At 38.4% G+C, this 21,147-nt stretch overlaps 1 protein-coding gene across 1 annotated transcript in view; it reads right to left on the bottom strand.

Moving 5' to 3' along the window:
* MCCC1 (methylcrotonyl-CoA carboxylase subunit 1) overlaps window positions 1–21,147 on the bottom strand; it is a gene marked incomplete in the record, with an annotated part of 1,520,932 nt that overhangs the window by 1,174,934 nt on the left and 324,851 nt on the right. The window contains 1 exon segment of the mRNA XM_044070663.1: window positions 78–199. Within this exon segment, the coding sequence (XP_043926598.1) occupies window positions 78–199 (122 nt within the window).

The following is a 21,147-nucleotide window of genomic DNA, read 5'->3' as shown; positions in this document are numbered from 1 at the left end:
CACCACCACCACCGAGTAACAATGTCATAACATTGTAATGATGTAGGAAAAACAAAGCAAACAAACACTGCAAATACCTCTTAATGCCCATGTCTCTTATAGCAGATGAAGGGGGTCCAATAAATATAATTCCTTCCTGCTTGCAATACTCTGCAAATTCTGTATTTTCTGACAGAAACCCATAACCTGGATGGATAGCCTGGAAAAGAAGGAAGGAAGGAAGGTAACTACTGTGATTCTACAGTATGACAGAGGAATAAAGTCACATCCTATAAATAACTGTACATGACTAAACTGAACCAAACTTAACAGTCCTGGATGCCTATCCAGATTCATCTTAAAGTACGTTCTATTCTGGCAAACATTTTTTCATTAGTATTAATGATACACAGCCCTTGAGCTGTGAATTGTTCCATACAAAATGTATAGAGAGATAACACAGCTACAATTAGCACATCCATATCAGAATCTGAAGCCAGGAGTGTTAACAGAAGAAGCTACACAGAAATATCAAGAAACAAATTTTTGAAAAATGTGTGTGCAATAGTAACTGCAACAGATTAATCCAATGAAGTTGCCATATTACAGCAAACACCATACCACTGTGGTAAGCAACAAGCACTTCACTAATAAAATGGAATCTTTGTTACGGGGGAACCCAGTGTGAAGCCATTGCTCCTCTGTGGAACTTACAAGAAATTTACACACCTGCTTCACTAGCACTTTTCCTAAAACAGGTGATCAAATCTGCTAGCATAAAATTTCAACATTAATTTATATGGAACTACTGAACTACCATCATAAAAATTCAATGTTAATTTATGTGGAAGTACTGAATACAAAAAGAGTGAAATTTTACCAGTCCCCTCCACCCCCAACAAAAAAAAAATACGGAATTCTACGTTGCCAGCTCTCCTGGAATCCCTCAATATCTGAAAGAAATAGCAAAATAAGAGATTAAATGTTTTTGCTCCTACATCAGTACATAAGAAAGGTGAAACAATCGTCAGAGTTGTTAGTGTGTGAGCCAAAAAGAAAGTTGTTTCACAGCTGCAGGGTCATATGATTACAATTCCGTAATAAAGCATTCTTTTACCACCCCATTTGTAGTATCTGAAATATTTTACACTTACACAACTGTGGGCGTATATAGACTGACAGTGTGTAATGCATTAACCAAATATTAAAGTAGAAAAGTAACCTAGCTTTATGTTTAAATTCATTTAAACAGCAATTTACTAATCAGCATCTCGTATCACAATCTACTTTAGCTATATTTATTTTGTGCATTGAATTAAAATATTACTAACTAAATTCCCATCAGTTTACAGTGTATCATTTCAATGGTTAACCTGTTTATACTGGTATATGTGTATAGCCTCTTAAAAACATAAGTAGATATCCAAAAAGGAAACACCTAACTGCTACATATTTATTTTCAAGTACTTCAAATAAAATAGCTACGGATTCACTGCCCAGTAACTCTGATCACTTGTATTCCATGTAACGTAAGGTAACTAGCTATGCTTCAAGATTTCACAGGGGAACCATCGAAGCAGACAAATCACACTGTAACCATCTGCAAATCAGAACATCTGTCATGTGCAGGCTAATCCACCATACCATCTCACTGAAGGATGAAATATCAGACAAGACTGTAATGTTGCATTCATCAGTTATACAACTCAATCCCCCATACTTTGTTTCCCATTAGTACCTCTACTTGACAAAAGATAATTCACTGTATAGGATTAAAAAGACTAAGCATTACCATTCATCAGATGACAGACTATAGCATTAACAGAGCTATCACCATTCATCAGATTAATATTTCAACAATGCACCAGAACTAATTTGTTTCACTTCATTGCACAGAGGGATAAAGACCTGACAACTTCACAGGCAACCTGATTTTGAACAGTGGCTTAGGTGCCTGTAGAAGCTGATGGGGGTACAGTGAAAAGCTGCCATTGGCTTTCCCATCCTGTAGGGAGAGAGGCTGCTCTAACTCACCACATGGTTGACACCTAGTGGAAACACCAGGTGTTATACCCCCATACAGCTCGAGTCTCTCTATCCCATGCTCCCTGCTCCCATATGCAATTACACAATCAGCCCAGGGGGATGTAAAAGCATGCTTCCAGCCAGAGGGCGGCTACACAGCAGAGCTTGAAAGAGACACCATAGGGAGGGAAGGGGTGATCTACTTGGGGAAAGGGAGAAGGCCACCAAACAGGACCAGCAAAGCTGCCCTGTTCTCTACCAATCAACTCTTGCTGCAAGAAGATGAAATCATGGAGGATTCCTGGGAAAAAGAATGGGCCCATAGGGTTCTCGCATGCCCAACAATCCCCAGCAGATCCGAAAGGGCTTGGTCCTGCTGGAGATTAAAAAAAAAACAGGACCAATACTATAAAATCTTGAAAATAAAAAAGGTAAATGAAGGAGGACAGCTGATTGGAAATTTCTATGAAGACAGCAAAACTTCAATCAATGAGACAAGACTACCTTACATAACTTTACCATGATAGTGCAATTAAGTTATACTTCAGAATGCTGGATTGGTAAAAATGGAATATCAAGCCATTCTTCCAAAATTCCGGTGTGAACTAAGCATCCTGCCTTGAGCAATGGTTCTATCAAAACCATCTTTAGCTTTGAAGGTTTCCTCTAGCTTAAATTGCCTGGTAAATATAAGGACTAAGGCCTAAGGAACTACCTCAAAAGTCACATCTTGGAAAAAGGGAATGGAATTTCTAGCTGTTCAAATGGAATGCACTTTCATTACTCCTTGAAGTGGTTTATTTGCCTGAATTAAGAAAAAAAAGTAATGCATGTGCATGCAGTAGTACAGTTATTTCAGTTAAGTTTCCCAGCATCCATCCATCCATCGCTCCTTTTTAATATTTTTGTACCATCCATCCATCCAGAACTCCTTTTTAATATTTTTGTACATGAGGTTGGGATGCCACTTCAACAAGATAATCCAACAAGTCAGCTCCCTAGGAAGCAACACAATCATCTGACTTTCAGAGATCTTTAGTCCTGCAAATGTAAGCAAACAATGTTATTTACAGATTTGTGCAGATGTACTTCTCTGTGTCCTTAGAATAAAGGACTTGAAACTTCTGGTTCAAGAATATATTCCAGAACACCTTATACATACAAGAATGCTTATCTAGCAGAGTTAATCTTACCTTTATTGAAAATACTGCAGGGTAGACAACACAAACCCTGCAGCTGTGAAATCCTCCTTGATAAAGTAGCAGTTAATACTAATATTATTTTTCTGGAATTTAAAGGTACCACCTACAAAGGTTCAAAGGAGAACTTTGTCAAGGATCCCAGAATAAAATTCAAAAATTCATATTCTAATGGGGGACTGGTCCTTTCTGAAGGAATAAGAAATAAAAACAGAGGAATAATTTAAAGGTCAGCCACAAAGATAAAACTGGTCTCACAAGTACAAAATATATTTAAATAGAACTAAACATTTGTTAATGTTTACCTGTTACAGATGGATAATATTCAAAAATACTACTAAAATGAACAATTATGTCATATAAGTCATGCTGACAAAGTGGAAACATGAGTAACATAAACCCTGTAAAATTTCAGAAAGGTGGTCTATCACATGAAGGTGTTGCAGTTTTAAAGGCCTTAACTGTGATCACTGTGCCAATAAGAAATTTCTGTAAACATTTTTTGCTTCTTTAAGGAACTGCAGGACATGTGCAGAAAATAAAGTTATTATGGGATGCAAGACTCTGCATCCAAATTAAGATGGAGAGACTCCACTGCTGGCTGAGAAAATTCACCCGCACACTGAAATGCATGGAAGGCTGATTCACTAGATAAGAAAATAACAACTGCTTGAACCAAAATCAAAATATCCGAATAAGCCAACTCTTATTTTGCTGCTTATTTTCAGAACTCTATGAATCAAAACAATGAAAAAAAAATAACAACATGGACTGCTTTCTCAAGGTTTTGGCAGTTTAATTTGAGATCAGGTCTACATTTTAGGTAAACTACCATTCTCTTGGGAAAATGAACATTGTCTGAATTGCTCCTCACATTGCAGTTAGTTGTGGGATATGCAGCTATTACACACGGCCTATATGACCCACTGGATTCAGCAATTTTGCCAGAAAAATGTCCATGCCTCACAGATGTGAGCTGCCTGCAATTGAAAGGTTTGTAGACAATGCCAGCTCCCAGGCTTGCATGGCTATTCTCCACAATATGACTGAGCCACCTTGCATGTGCTAGGTACTAGACTTGATTAACCCATTTTTAATTGGAGTACTTCCGTAGGAAAACTGTTGTAGAATGTCTTTAATGCCAAGAACATTACCAATATTTCCTTCAAGCTGATACATATCCTAGACTACAAAGTAGTCTGTTTCCCAAAGACAGAGATCCCTAACTCATTACAGCCTAGAGACGCCATCAGGCATTTTTGTAGTTATATCCTACTGATACTGCTAGGTGTTATACATCCCTTGTTCATATTTGTACTTATAATTCCAAAACCATGCTACATACAAGGTGTTAGAAGATTTCTTCCTAAAGCTAACATGATGGCAAACACAACTGTATTGATATTTGACCTCAATGCAGCTAAACAGATATTGAAAATTATTAATATACTATTTATTTGTATTCTAATAATATATTTATGCTGTAATAATATATTACTTAATTGTATTGTAATAATCATGTTTCTTTAACTATCAAGTAACACAGAACTGCTTAGCCTCACATGATAACTCACAGCTGTGCAAAGAAAATGATGTTTGAAGTCTGTGGATTGCTTGTGTAGTTACTGAAATACTGTAAGCAGTTTATACATTACAAAAAATTAATATTTGATGTGCTTATTGTGGCTTATAAACTCCAGTTTAAAACCTAGAATCAAATGAATGCAACCACAGTAAATATTACCTTGTGATGAATAGTGTTAAGTCAGGTGGCATTTAAATGTACAAAAACACAGTATTCTCTTTGCATAAGTCTAGAAATGCCGCCATATTAAAGCAGGCTTCACAGTTTGCATATAGTTCTCAGCGAATGCACGTTCAATCAGTGAAAATAATTTTCAGTCAGGATTACTGATAACAGAATGTGTTGCGCATTGAGGCTTTAAAAACTTACAGGGAGTTTGAATTATGAGGAAATACTTCAGACATAGTTAAGTTAGTTCATTTTGGACTGATATGCAGAAAGTGCAGTCTTCAGAAGGCAATACAGACACACTGCTAAGAGTGCAGACGTCAGGTCAAATATCCAGCATTTCATAATATTAATTATACTATTCAGGAAGAAAAAATATAAATGCAGAAGACCATTTCAGTTTATAAAAAGAAATATGAATATAAGTGCAGAGGATTGCTTCAGTTTATCAGCACTGTTATAGGAAACAGTATTCGGAGATTGTTGACATTTACCTCCACTGTACATAACAAAGCATTCTTAACTGAACTACAGAGTGAGCAGAATTCATTCTGTAAAGTGCAAAAAGATTTGTTCCATAAAGGACAGATTGTTTATTCAGAACTGTGCTGAACAGGTGCCATTCATTCCAGTCTCATCCAGTTTCTTCCAGTTGTTTCCAGCTCATTCCAGTTTTCTACAGTCATATCAATTCTTTCAATGATGAGCCACCATTGATGGGGGACAACATTTAAAGTAACTCCCAAAACCCCATAGCAACCTTATCAGTAGTGGGAAAGTGGAGGTTTGTGTATCCAAAATTCCAAGGATACTAGGAAAGCCCCTCCAACACCTCAGCAGTGACTAGGACACCTCAGAGTAAGGCCCAAACTTAGCAAGAGCTGTGGTGCACAACTAAAGTACATCAAATGTTTGTTTAAATGTGTTTCAGTTATATAAATTCTTTAAAGCTAAACTGTATATACAACATAGGTGCATTTATGCAGATTAAAGTTAATGTACTAGTTTTTAGTTTAAATGTGTTTCAGTCATCTAAAATCTTAAAATTAAAATGTATATATAACAGATGTGCATTTATGCAGATTAGAGTTAAAGCAACAGTACTAGTTTTCAGTTTATGTTTTTATCTGTATTCACCAAAAACTGTCAACAGGTCTAAAAAGTAATTAAAAAACCATATGCCAAGACCCTGGAAGAAAACACAATGAAGCTTACAGACAGGACAACTTAGTCAAGCCTTGTAGTTGTTGATTTAACAGTGCAGTCCACAGAAATCCACAGGATAAAAATGCCAAGGAACAAAGCTTTTCAGCTGTAAAAATAGTGTAATACAAGCATTCACTTCACAGGAAAAAAACACTGAAATCACACTAACGCTCCAAATGCAAGTACGTTTTTGTTTGAAAAACTTCCTCAGATGTGGACTGGTAACTATATCAATGCATATATATATATATATATATATATATATATATATATATATATATATATATATATATATATATATATATACACACACACACATACATACATACATCAATTAACATTTAAAACCACCAATCTCATGCTGCATAGTAAATGAGGCATAATTGAAAATTATGTCATGAAAACTTTTAAAGGCACATTCTAAATGTCTTATTTCTTGCATAAAAGTACTATTGACCTAATTGTACTAATGATAACAATCAAATATCATACCAGTTGTCTAAAAGTTTGCAAACTCTTTGATACAGTAATTTTTTGTTACTTTAATGTGAACTTTAAAAATCTCGAAAACCTTTTCTAAAACAACTTTTAACACAATGCCATCTTGTGGAACAAAGTTGAACTACCATTTTCTATTATAAAAAATGTGTGTTTCCTAGGAATTTCTCTGAACCTAGAACTTATATGAAGTTACTGTTGTAATCATGCTTACAAAATTCAGAGCAATACAGTAATAAGCAGCTACCATGTTAATACAAATATGTTTAAAATCTTCATGTTAAATAAATAAATAACGTGCAAAATAGCAAAATGCAAAATACAAATACTTTAAAAACATTCTAAAAACACTTTAAAAATTCTTTCAGTTTCTTGACGTCAGTGTAGTTCATCAGCTTATGTTGAAAAATATATTGTTGAAATACAGGCTGAGATAACAATCCTGACATGGAAATTAGTTAATAACTTAATAATTAAGTAAAGGAAGAACATTAGATTCCTATTTGGGATCTATCATTTTGCAGCTCTTAGTTTGAGGAGGGGGGGCAATGGAAATACTTTCATTAAGTCCCAGATGCTTGTTGGCTTGCAACGTAACTTGCCACCAAAGCTCGCGGTACTCAGTTCTTTCCTCCCATAAACCACCTCTAACATCATATTTCACTTTTTCCAGTACAAAAAATTCATAATATGCCTGTTCACATTGTAACTTATGTTTATAGAGTGATTTGTTTCTTTTTTGTTTTGTATCTCGTACATGTGTTCATAAATTCTTCTTTTCAACTTTCGTTCTGTCTTCCCAACATAGAAGGCTTGACAGATTCTACAGTTTGCCAAATATACTATTCCTTTGCCTCACAGTTACTGTATTCTTTCCCCTGGAGAACCAATTGTCTCCTTTCAAGGAACACAGTTTCCCTGTTTATAATATATGGACACTGAGCACAGTGTCCACATTTAAATGATCCTTTTCTTCTTTGGTTCCTGTTTCTATGGTTCCCTGCTTCATTTCTTTCTGGTTCCCTGCTTCATTTCTTTCTAACTGTCGTTAAGCTTCATTGTGTTTTCTTCCAGGGTCTTGGCATATGGTTTTTTATCTGTATTCAGATAATACAAACAAAAAGGTATTCCTTTACTAATAGTTTAGTTTCTAGAATAGAACATCACCAGATTTATGTTTATGTTTTTATCTATATTTGGGTAACACTGGCAAAAAACATTCATTTAGTATTAGTTTAGCTAGTTTCCAGATTATAATATTTACACAAAGCTATTTTAGATGAAGCCAAATTTCAGAATGTGAATGTGACATCCAGTTAATATCCCACTGAACTGCCAACAATGTGTGACATTCCCTACTATCCTGGGTCAGTAAGTAAGGAACTTCAATCCTTACTACTGACTCCAGTATGAGACTGTCACTTAACCAGGAGCAGTATTTCACAATTTCCCCCAAGAGCACAACTGGAACATGCTCTATAACCTGGGACTAGACTGTACACTTCTGTCCACCCCTAATGCAACTCATTACATACTCAGAGCAATTTGTCCCTGTTTAAGACCTCTGATACACTCCCACAAACAGAATCTCAGACAACCAAACACTTCTGGGAAAAAAAAAACCTGACCCAGATTTCCAGCTGTGTCCCTTCCCCCAAATGCTACAGTAAAATACTGCCACCAATTAGTGTGTCTACATGCCCTTTCAAAGGGGTGTCCAATTATTAAAATTAGATATTAAAACAAATTGCTGCATTTGACCTAAAGCAGCCAGACTGTCGGAGTGGATAATAAAAATATTTAATAATGAGCAAAATGATTAAAAATGTAAAATAGTAATTTCAACAAACATAATTCAATCACAAGGAAAATGAAATTAATACTGAAGGACAGAAATCCAACATTTAGAAAAACTCTGATTAGCTGTAATGTCCTATCTAACTGAAGAATACCATCACTGATCTAAAGTAAATATTACAACACAGCAAAGGTAGGCTCACAGTTCTTGGGGAGTCCAACTGTGAATACAACTCAACTCAACTGTGAACTAAACTGAACACAACTGTTTAAACTGTCTTCAACAGGCACTTTTACAAGCCAGGTTAACTGTCTCAACTGTTCCCTTTCTTATTTTCATCTCACTCTTTGAAAATCAACAACAGCTGTTCTTTTAAAGTTCCTTCCTGTCTTTCAGTCTCTGACAGTAAACACAGAGCATCTGAACACATGCCACTGACATCATCTGTAGATCAGCTGATTCTGAGACAGTCTGCATTTAGAATTTCCTGCATAAACACACACAGACACGTAACAGAACACTGTCCAACTTTTTTAAACATCCTGTACACAGTATTAATCAACATATAAGAACTTATTTACAATATCATAGCTAGTCATGCTGGCATATATAATAGACAAGTTAATCTGAGATTATGTACAAAGCTTCAGATAGACATGCTAGCACAGATGACAGTGTCTAATTTCTTCACACTCACATTCGTACTCAATTATGAGTTCGGTATGGTAAATTTCAGAAACCTTCAGAATATAGCATTCATACTCAGTTATACATTTCTAACAGCATTACTTCACATTATTCAGCCATTAGTTTTAACAGTAAAGCGACAGTATTAAAGAATTAGTAGCAACAGTTATTTTATATAATCAGGGCAGGCTTAATTTGCAGCATACAGTGCACCTTACAAAATACTTATCGTATTTGAAATAAAGAAAGCATAGATTTTAGTAAAAGTACTTCAAGTTTTACAGCACATAAATATTTGCAGGATATTTAAGACATAAATTTAAAAGGCAGACATCTATTACAGCACAGAGAAATTAAAATAGCAAATAGGGTTATTAGTAAAAAATCTAGCTGAAACATTGTAGATACAAGTTAGTACAGTATTTGGTAGTTATGCTTCAAGAAAAAAGGAGTTTACCAGTTATAATTAAATCATAAAGTTAAGAGACATCAATCCAAAGAGACCATAAATGCTCAAGTGACACCCAGTGGTCAAAATTAAAATTGCAGGTTTATTTACCAGTTTAAAAAAAACTTATATTAGTTCTAGTGATTATTACAGTATCCTTTGCAGACCATATTAACAGATTTAACGTAATTACAAAAATAAATCCCATTTTAGTAATTTCAGAAAAGTACAGTTTTGTACCTACCATAAATGTAGATGTTCGAGGATCTCCATTGCTGCAGTCCTTACATATGGGTAGTCCGCTGTCCACAATCGGCCCGAATACCAAAGGGCTAGAACCGCCGGTCATCGGCGCCCGAGACTGACGACAGTACGTGCCAGTACAAATGCGCATGACCGACGCCATATACTCAGTCTTTCTTGCCTCAGACGCCAGAATGCAAAAAACACCACCCAAAACCCAACCTAAAAAGGGGGAAGGAGGGAGGGAAAATTGGACTGCAGCAATGGAGATCCTCGAACATCTACATTTATGGTAGGTACAAAACTGTACTATGTTCTTCGCCTCCCATTGCTGCAGTCCTTACATATGGGTAGAATCCCAGAGCAACGGGAAAAGGGAGGCTGGCCAACTAAATAGCATTAGGAGCTGCTAACATGCCCTGTAAGATTGCAGTGGCAAACCCAGCCCTAGACCTAGAATAAAGAGGTAAATGATAATGCTTTGTAAAGGTATGTACAGAACTCCAAGTAGCTGCTTCTAGAATGTCTTTAGTAGCTACCCTCTCAAAAAAGCAGTAGAGGTGGCCGTAGCCCTAGTAGAATGAGGCCTGATCCCAACTGGAACATCCTTTCCATGATGAGAGTAACAAAAAGCAATACAATGGCCAATCCACTTGGAAATAGTTTGTTTCGAGACAGCTTTCCCTTGTGAAGTCAAAGCAAAAGAAACAAATAATTGTTGAGATCTTCTGAACTCTTTGGTTCTGCTCAAATAATACCTTAACTGCCTATGTACATCCAAAGAATGCAAAACTTTTTCCCCTTTATTTTGGGGGTTAGCATAAAAAGTAGGCAAATGTATAGATTGGTTCAATGCCACATTAGAAATCACTTTAGGCATAAAAGTAGGATTAGTACGTAAGGAAACTCTGTCATTGTGAAAAATCAGAAAAGGTTCCACTGCCATGAGGGCCTGTAATTCAGATACCCTTCTAGCAGAAGTAACAGCCAACAAAAAAGCAGTCTTCCAAGACAACAACTTCAATTCAACTGTAGCTGCAGGTTCAAAAGGAGGCAGAGTCAGCTTTTCCAAAACAAAATTAAGATCCCAGGCAGGAGTAGGAGCTCTTCGTGGGGGTCTTATATTCTTTGCCCCTCTAAGAAACTGTTTAACCAATGGATGTGAAAACAAAGGAGGGTCACAATCATAGTGAGCAGAAATAGCTGCAGCATGCACTTTTACAGAAGAGAAGGACAAACCCTTGTCCAATAATACAGTCAAATATTGCAATGTACAACTCAAATTAGGCAATTTGACATCAAAGCCTTTAGCTGAACTCCAAAGAAAAAATCTCTTCCATTTATCAGCATAAACCTTTCGAGTACTAGGTCGCCTGGCTTCCAAAATAACATCCAAAACTTGTTGAGGGAGCTGAAGGCCCTCCTTCTTTAAAACAGAATGCGCCAGGCTGTCAGGTGTAGGGATTGCACCCTGACATTGAGAAAATGATTGTTTTCCCGAGACAATAAGTGAGGAATCTGTGGTAATGGCCAAGGTGTCCCATGAATTAAGCTCCTCAACAGAGGGTACCAATGCTGACGAGTTCAATCCGGTGCTATAAGGATCATGCAAGGTTTGTCCCTCCTGACTTTCAACAGTACCTTTGGAAGAAGAGGCAAGGGAGGAAAAGCATACACGTGAAGGTTGCTCCAACTGAAGGATAGTGCATCCATTTTCCAGGCTGTTGGATGAAACAGCCTTGTGCAAAACAGTGGCAGTTGAAAATTCAGAGGAGAAGCGAACAGATCTATGTCTGGAGTTCCCCAAGCCATGGTCAACTGAAGAAATACCTGAGGGTCCAACTTCCATTCGTGAGGATCCACAATCTGTCTGCTCAGAACATCTGCTAAAGAATTTTGTGCTCCTGGCAGAAACTGTGCTCGAAGAATGATGTGCAGATTTAAAGCAGTTTCCCATAACAGCATTGCTTGTCTGCAAAGAGGGTAAGAATGAGTTCCCCCCTGCTTGTTGATGTACCACATGACAGTTGTGTTGTCTGTTCAAATCAACACCAGTCCTGGTTGAAGTAGGCCCTTGAATGCTTCCAAAGCAAATTGAACTGCCAGCATATCTTTCATGTTGATATGCAAGTGAAGTAGCTCTGGGGGCTAAAGGTCTTGAATCCATTTTCCTGTGAAATGAGCTCCCCAGGCTGACTCCGAGGCGTCTGTCGTTAATATCTGACTTGCCTCTGGTTGGGTCACAGAGAGTCCCTTGTTTAGGTGACATTCCTGAGCCCACCACACAAATTCTTTCTGAATGCAAGGCAGAATCCGAATGACAGTGTCCAAATCGTGGCTGTGTTGAGTCCAAACGCTTTTGAGATACCATTGCAGCTTCCTCATATGCAGTTTGGCATTGGGAAGTACTAGAATGCAAGATGCCATGAACCCCAAGGCTTGAAGGACTGTCCTTGCAGTCAGCCTGGACATTACTGATAACTGTTGGAAGTATAGGTGAAGATTTCTTTGTTTGTCCGGGGTAAGAAATGCCATCTGAGCAGCTGTGTTCAGTCTTACACCCAGAAAACACATCTCTTGTGAGGGTACTAGACTGGACTTTATTTCGTTCACAGAATACCCTAGGCATCTTAAAACTGTCATTACATACTGCAGATGTTGAAGAAGTTTGTGCTTGCCTTGAGCCAGAATCAAACAGTCGTCCAGATAAGGATAAATTTGAATTCCTTTTAGTCTGAGAAAAGCTATTACTGGAGCCAGGACTTTTGTGAATACCCTGGGCGCAGTAGACAAGCCAAAGGGCAATGCAGAGAACTGATACTGCAAATTCCCATTCCGAAATCTCAGGAATTTCCTGCAACTGGGCCTGATAGGAATGTGAAGATAGGCTTCTTTGAGATCCAGAGTCACCATCCAGTGATCTTTGCCCAACATAGGTAACAGCTGTTGCAGTGTCAACATCTTGAATTTTGGAATTTCCAGAAAGGTGTTTAGAATGGACAAATCCAGAACTGGTCTCCAAGTATTTCCTTTCTTTGGCACTAAGAAAAGACGGGAATAAAACCCTGTGCCCCTTTCTGCAGAAGGTACTTCCTGTATTGCTCCCAACTGAAGCAGAGAAGAAATTTGTGCCTGTGCTTCCAGTCTTTGCTGATGAGGCACATCCGGCATGCCTTTGAAAGGAGGGAATGTGTGAAAATAAAATTTGTAGCCTCGATTTATTATGTCCAATACCCATTTGTCTTGGGTAACCAAATGCCAATTCCTTTTGAAAAGTCCCAGTTTTCCTCCTAGAGGAGCTGCCAAGCAAGGCAGAGTCCGGCAGCTGAAGACACAGGTCATTGGGTCTGTTTCCGAAAGGACTGACCCCTGCCCTCCCCAGCAGAAAGGGTAGAAGAACTCAAAGTCCTAGAAGTAACAGGGCCCTGAGAGGAAGCCCTACCTCTACCTCGCCTCGACCTGCCCCTAGATTGATAATCCGAAGAGGGGAAAGACCATCCCTAAGCAGGCCAATTTCTACTGAACTTAGGGGGCTGAACCTGTAAAAAGTCCTTAACCATCTGCATAGACTTAGCTTTGTCCTCCATTTTTTTCAAAACTGACTCTACTGGAGGGCCAAAAAGAACATCAGATTGCAGAGGAGCATCCATAATTCAAGCCTTAACATGCTCTGACAAGGTCTGATCTTTAAGCCAGGCATGCCTGCGAACAACTGAACTAGTAGCAGCCACCCTGGAAGAAGCCTGTAAAGCATCAAAACCACACTGCAAAGAATGCTTACCAACTTGGTCTGAAGCATGCACTAAATCCTGAAGCTCCTTACATTCAATACCTTCAGCTAAAGCATCTACTTTACATTTCAATTGGCCCAGCAAATAATTTTGATACCTGAGCATATGAAACTGACAATTTAAAGCTCTCATAGCCAAAGTAGAAGAGGTATACAGTTTTTTACCCCACCTATCCAGGGCCCTAGCATCCTTGTCCAGAGGAACTGGATTCTTAACCACAGAAGCCCTAACACCTTTGGGGCCTTGAGTAATAGTTTCTGGATCAGCCCTAGGACTCTTATATAAGTACTTGTGAGCTTCCGGAACCCTGTAGTATCTATCTGGTTTAACCGGGGCAGGAGGCAGAGAATCTGGGTTAAGGGCAGCCTCAGAAAATACATACTGAACAACATCCAATACAGGAGGAATAGCCAAGGGCCTATGCTGAGGCAAAAACAAGAATTCTCTTAGCCTTTTACGAGAATCAGAATAATCCTGGCCTTCCCATTTGAAATGTTCCCTCATGGAATGCAAAGTCTCAGAGAAAGAAAAATCTTCTGGAGGGGACGCAGAGGGAGTAGTGTCCTCAGCCTCCAAATCAGAATAGGGAGGGAAATCTTGAAGTTCTTCCACAGAAGAATCTGACTCATTGGAAGACTGAACCAAACCCTCCAACTCTGTCTGTACCCTGGCCCCTTCTCGGGGGGGGGGGGGCATAGAACCCCTAATTAAAGTTATCAAATCTTCAGTCATCTTTAACATGTGCTTCCTAGGAGCTGGACCCTGGGGACTAGCACCAGCAGGGGCAGACTTAGACTTAGAATGGCTTTTGCTTTGAGAAGGAGGAGGCCTAACTACCATATGAGGGGAGGGAACCACCGACATCTGAGAAGCACCCTCAGCCTGGCCTAACACAGGAGAAGCCACTTCCTGTAGTAACAAAGGCTCCCCTTGAGACTCAGGTAAACTTTCAGAAGGAGCCGCTGAAGTATTCGGTGGTTCTACAGAACCGGAGTCCGGAGTGGACGACTCATCCTGTTTGGACCGCAAAGCCTTCTCTTTGCGTTCCTTAGAAGAACCAGGCGTCGGAGAATCCGACGGCATGTTGTAATTACAACGTTTACCAAACACAAGCTTAGCACAGTCCAACCGATGTTTAATAGTACGCTTGTTAAAAGTAGCACAAAAGCGACACCCAACCACGTCGTGCTCAGGCCCTAAACAAGGAATACAGAGTGAATGGTAATCCCTATGAGGAATCTGTTTCCCACAAGAAATACAGTTATTAACTTTTTCTGACATCCGTCAATACTGAGGCAAGAAAAAGACAAAAGTGTCCCCAACGGGGTACTTAGCCCAACTTGGTCTCCGGTCTGAAACTCAAAAACCGACAATTCCAGAACGCCGAACGGCACTTGCAAAAGGCTGCTTCTGCTTAGGACCACGCGGCAAGAAAGACTGAGTATATGGCGGTCATGCGCATTTGTACTGGCACGTACTGACGTCAGTCTCGGGCGCCGATGACCGACGCCGGTTCTAGCCCTTTGGTATTCGGGCCGATTGTGGACAGCGGACTACCCATATGTAAAGACTGCAGCAATGGGAGAAGAAGAACATCAATTGTTATGGAATAAATCCTACATATGTACAATTAGTAAAATAGACCTTGCATAGGTCTAAAAATGTAAGGTTAGGCCTGTGTCTTCATTTTATATTTCATATTTTAAAGTAATTACAGAATTAAGATACCTGTGTGTGTTAAGGTATCTTCAGGAGTTGTTAGGTCAGGTGTCATTTAAATGTACAAAAATATAGTATTCTCTTTGCATAAGTCTAGAAATGCCCATATTAAAGCAGGCTTCACAGTATGCATACATTTTTCAGTGAATGCACTTGCAATCAGTGAAAATAAATAACCATCACTCAAGAATACTGATAAGAACAGAATGTGCTGTACACTTGATTACAAACACATCTTGTTTGTATGCTACAAGGCTTAGAATCTAAGGCTAAAAAGGCATGTAAAAACCTAAAGGATTTTGGTATTATTAGGAAATACCTCAGACACAGCTAGTTAAGTTAGTTCATTTTGGATTGACATGCAGAAAGTCATGGCAGTGCAGTCTTCAGAAAGCAGTACAGAAACTCAGCTATGAGTGCAGAAGTCATGTCAAATATCCAGTAATGCAGACCATTAAACTGTTCAGGAGGAACAAAATATAAATGCAGAAGACTATTTCAAATTTATCAAAGAAATATGAATATAAATGCAAAGGTCTATTTCAGTTTACCAGCACTGTTACTGGAAACAGTACTGAAGTATTGCTGACATCCACCTTCACTGTACACAATAAAGCATTCTTAACTGAACTACAGCATGTGCAAAATTCATTCGGAAAAGTACAAGATTTGGCCCATAAAGGAGAGACTGGCACCTGTTCAGCATAGTTCTGGGTAATTAACAGATAAAGACATTTACTCCAGTCTCATCCAGATTCTTCCAGCTGTTTCCAGCTTATTCCAGTATTCTACAGTCATATCAATTTTTTCAATGGCAAGCCACCATTGATGTGTTTGTGTGTGTGTGTGTGTGTGTGTGTGGGGGGCAACAATTAAATTAAGTCCCAAAATCCCCCCCAAAAAATTATAAATAGTCAGGCTATGTGTATTCTACAGAATATATAGCACCACTGTTTATTTAAAATACTACTTCAGAAAAAGCCTCAAAGAACATCAACAGGGTAGCAGTACTTTAGAAAATCTAAAACCTTCAGAACATAAGGTCTCAAAGAACTTAAACTCTCCAAGATACCAGTGTAAAAAAGATTATCCAGTTAACAACATTCTTCACCATCTCCAAAGCAGACGACAAGGCTGTGAGACGCAAGAACAGATTCAAGCAACTTCAAATCATAACGTTATGTAAGGATTCATTTTTGTTATACATCTAGCTAAGACAGACAGAAAATCTCAGAAAAGTTTACATTTACTGATGTATTTAAATATGTAATACAGTACTTCTACAATAAAGACACCAGTAACTATGTGGTTTAAAGTTAAAAATTGGGTAAAACAGTTTAAATTTATATGAAAATTTCTGGAACACAGTTTTTGAAGGTTATTAGTTCAGGAATGTTAAATCTTTCTAGAAACAAAAGGGTTAAATTACGGAATCATACAGCAGACACACTGTCTCATGATTTACAGAATGAGTCAGCTTCCATCAGTATTGTTTCAGACTTAAATAACACAAATTCTTGTTTACGGTTTTCAGAAACTGCTGTAATTGATACAGCACATGTAATTCAAAACACAGAGTTAAGTCACAGTATTGCAGATACAGATGTCAACCTAGTGTGTGTTTGCCATTTACAGTTTTCAAGTAACGCTTATGATTCTGGAGATATAAATATTTGATTGAACTCTGAGAGGATAATTCATTTAAAAGGTTCGGGCCACAATCATTGGAAGCTACAGTACAAACTCAAAGAACTCCATTGGAGGGAATGAGTTAAAACGCATTCCTCAGTTGCAGTCTAAGATATCTACCATCAAAAATGGTACTGGTTGAGATGGAAGAAAGAATGCATTAGCAGTGGTAGTAATCCGGCCTATGACCAACATGTGTCCAAAATATTAAGAAAATCATAGTAGTCTATTAGTGTATCCTGTTGTCCTTTCTGTATGCTGTCCTATTATTCTAACAATAAAACTCTTTTCTCTTGTGTTTGTATTCCAGCCTGCTTAGCCCCTTTTATTTCGGGCACTTTCCCCCAACCTCCTGGAAACTACCTTCTAACAAACAATCCCTTAGGAAGAACTGCCTGGATGGATACTATTCCAACAAAGTTGTTCTTAACTATAGCAGAAAATATGTTCAACGTGTAGGTGAATTTAAATGTTGTTTTAAAAGCATAACTTTACAATTAGTATTAACTGTTGCTAGAAATGTAATGCGGCATGCACACCAGCTGGCTACTACTGTCTTACTTTTTTAAACCCCCATTCCCAGCCCTCGCACAGCGGAGCAGCTGTATTGCGTGGAAAATGCCACTAGGTGGCAGTATAATCCCATACTAGCTCACCAATTCCAAGTTGTTTGCCCAGCAGTTTTCCAGCTCTATGTTGCTTATCGTACTACTTATTTCCCTAATGACTGGTTATTTCTGAAGTGTCTGCTACTCTTACAGTGCTCTTCTCTCCATGAGCTCTAATCCTTAGGTACATTGGAACTCACACTTACCTGTACTCTCTAGTTGCTCTGAGACAGCATAAGTGACTGTGTTACTGATCATTTCTGGTAGCTCGTCCTCATTTCCCTTTCTTGGCGCTCCCCAACCCTACCCCCAAATTCCACCCACCCTCAGTGCACCTGACCTTATACCTCCAAGGCCACACTTCAACCCTTACTTCCAATTACTCTCTACTGCTCACTAACTACTCCAGCATTATATCACTAGCTATTACTCTTTAAAGTGCTAATACACCAGGTAGGGATTCTCACCTTCCTTCACTGTACCTATAACTATCACCCCCACTTCCTTCCTCCTCTTAAAACCTATATTAGACTCCTTACAATGACCATAATACTAATTTCTAGCCACAGGAAACTACTACTTTGTTACACTATCCTACCTTTTCTATTTGTATCCTATGTCTTAACCACCTATGACCATCACACCTTCACTGACTTTCACCATCCCCTTTGGCAAACTTCCTGCAACTCAAGCAGCCACCCACAACCTCTTAAATATCACATCTGCATCCACCTATCTACTTCCTAAGCATCACAGACTAGCCCACATTACTTATCTTCCATCCAGGAAATCACTAAACTTTTACCCTACAATCCTAAAGCTCACACATAAACGTCAACTGCACCTTCTATTAGATGGTGACATTCATACCAATCCTGGCCCAAACAATTTAGATACCACTGACCCCCACAGTCCATTTCCCTCTACCTTTCACATCCCAGCTAGACCTTCTCTCTCTATATAGCTCATCTCAATATTTGTAACATAAACAATAAAATAGCCCAACTCCATGCTCTGTTAGATGTATATTCCTTCGACATCCTATGTCTCACAGAGACTTGGCTAAAACCTTCAACCCAGGACAATAAAATCACCCCACCTGGATACAACATACTGAGAATCGACCGCAAAACTAAAAAAGGTGGTGGAGTAGCAATATTATATAAATCATGGCTACAAGTTACCTCATTTGATAAACAAACACCCACTGACAGTAATGCTGAAGTCCTTATTGCCAAACTTCAGATCAATACCTGTAAAGCCATTTACATATTATGCTCTTACCTCCCTCCTGGAAATAACATTAATACCCTTGAAAATATCCTTAGCTGGCTTTCCACTAACTTACCTCAAGAAATCATAGTGCTGGGCGACTTTAACATTGACTGGACTAGCTGTAGTTCACCTAAACCTACTACCCATATTAACCTATATGGTTTCTCCCAAACTATTACCTCCCCAACCAGAGCACAAACCTAACCACAAAGAAAGCACCTTAGACTGGATACTTGTTAACAGTCATCCCTATACATATAAAAAAAGTACCATTCCGGAGGACATCAGTGACCACTCACTGATCTACATAATTAGACAAAGGACCAATATTCCCAACCCAACCTTATATAGAACTACTCAGACCAATAGAAATTTTAATCCAGACAACTTCCAAACTGAACTTAGGGCTTGTGACTGATCTCCCCTAAAATTCCTCCAACTTGAGAAATTGCCTAACATACCCCCTCCTATTAAACACCCATGATACATAAGGACACAATTGAGCTAGGTTACACTGTTAAGCTTATGAAGACCCTGGTGGTCATTATCCTAGTATATACCTATGAAACTAAACTATTCATCTAGCATTAGCAACTACTGCCAACATTCACTGTTGTGCTCTGAGGGAGAAAAACTCACTGGCTCTAACAGCAGATTCCCAAGATTTTGAAGGTAATGCCAAAAATCATGACACTGAGCACCATGAGGCTACGGACTGACATAACATGTGACCTACAAGTGTCAGAAAAGTCCTTTTAGGTAGTTTGAATTAGGTAGCCACACACACATTGAAATAACAAGGGCATACATTATTTTTGGCATCTGTTCATGCCTAGATGCGATTCCTGGATTATTTTAAGGATATTTTCTCTTAGCTGTGAAATAATTATTACTCGTATCGCTTTGAAAAACAAACTCTGGAACACTGCTCTTCTCTGTAAGGAAGGCAAGCCTGATTAACAAATTATTTATTTTTTTATCATCAGGCCAACTCAAACATAAATACAACACTAAACAGCTGCAGCTCACAATTTCCCCAAGAGCACAGCAGGAACATGCTCTATAATCTGGGGCTGGACTGTATACTTCTGTCCACCCCAAATGTAACTCCTTATTACACACTTCAGAGCAATGTGTCCCGAGTTTAAGATCTCTGATACACTCACACTTTAATAAATTAAATCTCACACATCCAAATACTTCTGGGAAAGCCTCACACAGATTTCCAGCTGTGCCCCTTCCCCAAAATAATACACCGACGCTTTGCAACCACTCTGAGAGCCTACATGCCCTTTTAAAGGGGGTGTCAAATAATGAAAATTACATATTAAAACAAATGATAGCAAATGACCTAAAGCAGCCAGGCTTTCAGAGTGACCTAGGAAGTTATCAAAGCAGGTATAAGCACTCAAATCACTAAAGAAAACACTGATTGGCCAGCCACAATATAAGTTAATAAAAATATTTAATAATGAGCAAAATGATTAAAAATATAAAACAGTAATGTCCAATAAACAAACAGAACTCAATCACCAGGAAAATGAAATCAATACTGTAGGATAGAAATCCAACATTTAGAAAAACTCTAACTGATTAGTTATAGTTTTCCTATCTGACTGAAGAACACTGTCCCTGATCTAAACTAAATTATTAAAACAGAGCAAAGGCAGACCTACAGTTCTTGGTGAGCCCTTTTGGATATCCACTGCACAGTATAATTGTGAACAATTGACAGCTATAACTGGTTGTTAACTGGCAACAACTGACTTAAACAGTCTTCAGCAGGCTGTTTTATAGACTAGCTTAGCTGTCACAGCTGTTCCAGTTCTAATTTTCCTTTCATATTTTGAAAATCAACCAACAGCAAGTTCCTTCCGGTCTTCCAGCCTCTGACTAACACACAGCAACTGTCAATATTCTGATGACATCAACTTCAAATCAGCTGATTCTGAGACAAACTGCAGTTAGAATCTTCTTCACAAATATGCACAGTTAAAAATGTAAAGGAACACTGTTCAAGTCTTTAAAGCATTCTGTACAAACAGATTATAAATCCACAAGATAACTTATTTTCAATATTATAGCTAATCATGCTGGCATTTAATACACAAGTTAATCTGAAATGCATGTACAAAAACTTCAGCCATACATGCTAGCACAGATGACAATGTCTAATTTCTCACAACCTATAAGGAATTACATACTTTCTTGCAATAAGACTTCAGCAAT

This window comes from Protopterus annectens, chromosome 4.part1, assembly GCF_019279795.1.
Source record: "Protopterus annectens isolate FY-2018-M chromosome 4.part1, PAN1.0, whole genome shotgun sequence".
NCBI classification, from domain to species: Eukaryota; Metazoa; Chordata; order Ceratodontiformes; family Protopteridae; genus Protopterus; species Protopterus annectens.
The sequence above is the reverse complement of the archived record's forward strand: the minus strand, read 5'-3'. Positions and strand labels throughout refer to the sequence as shown.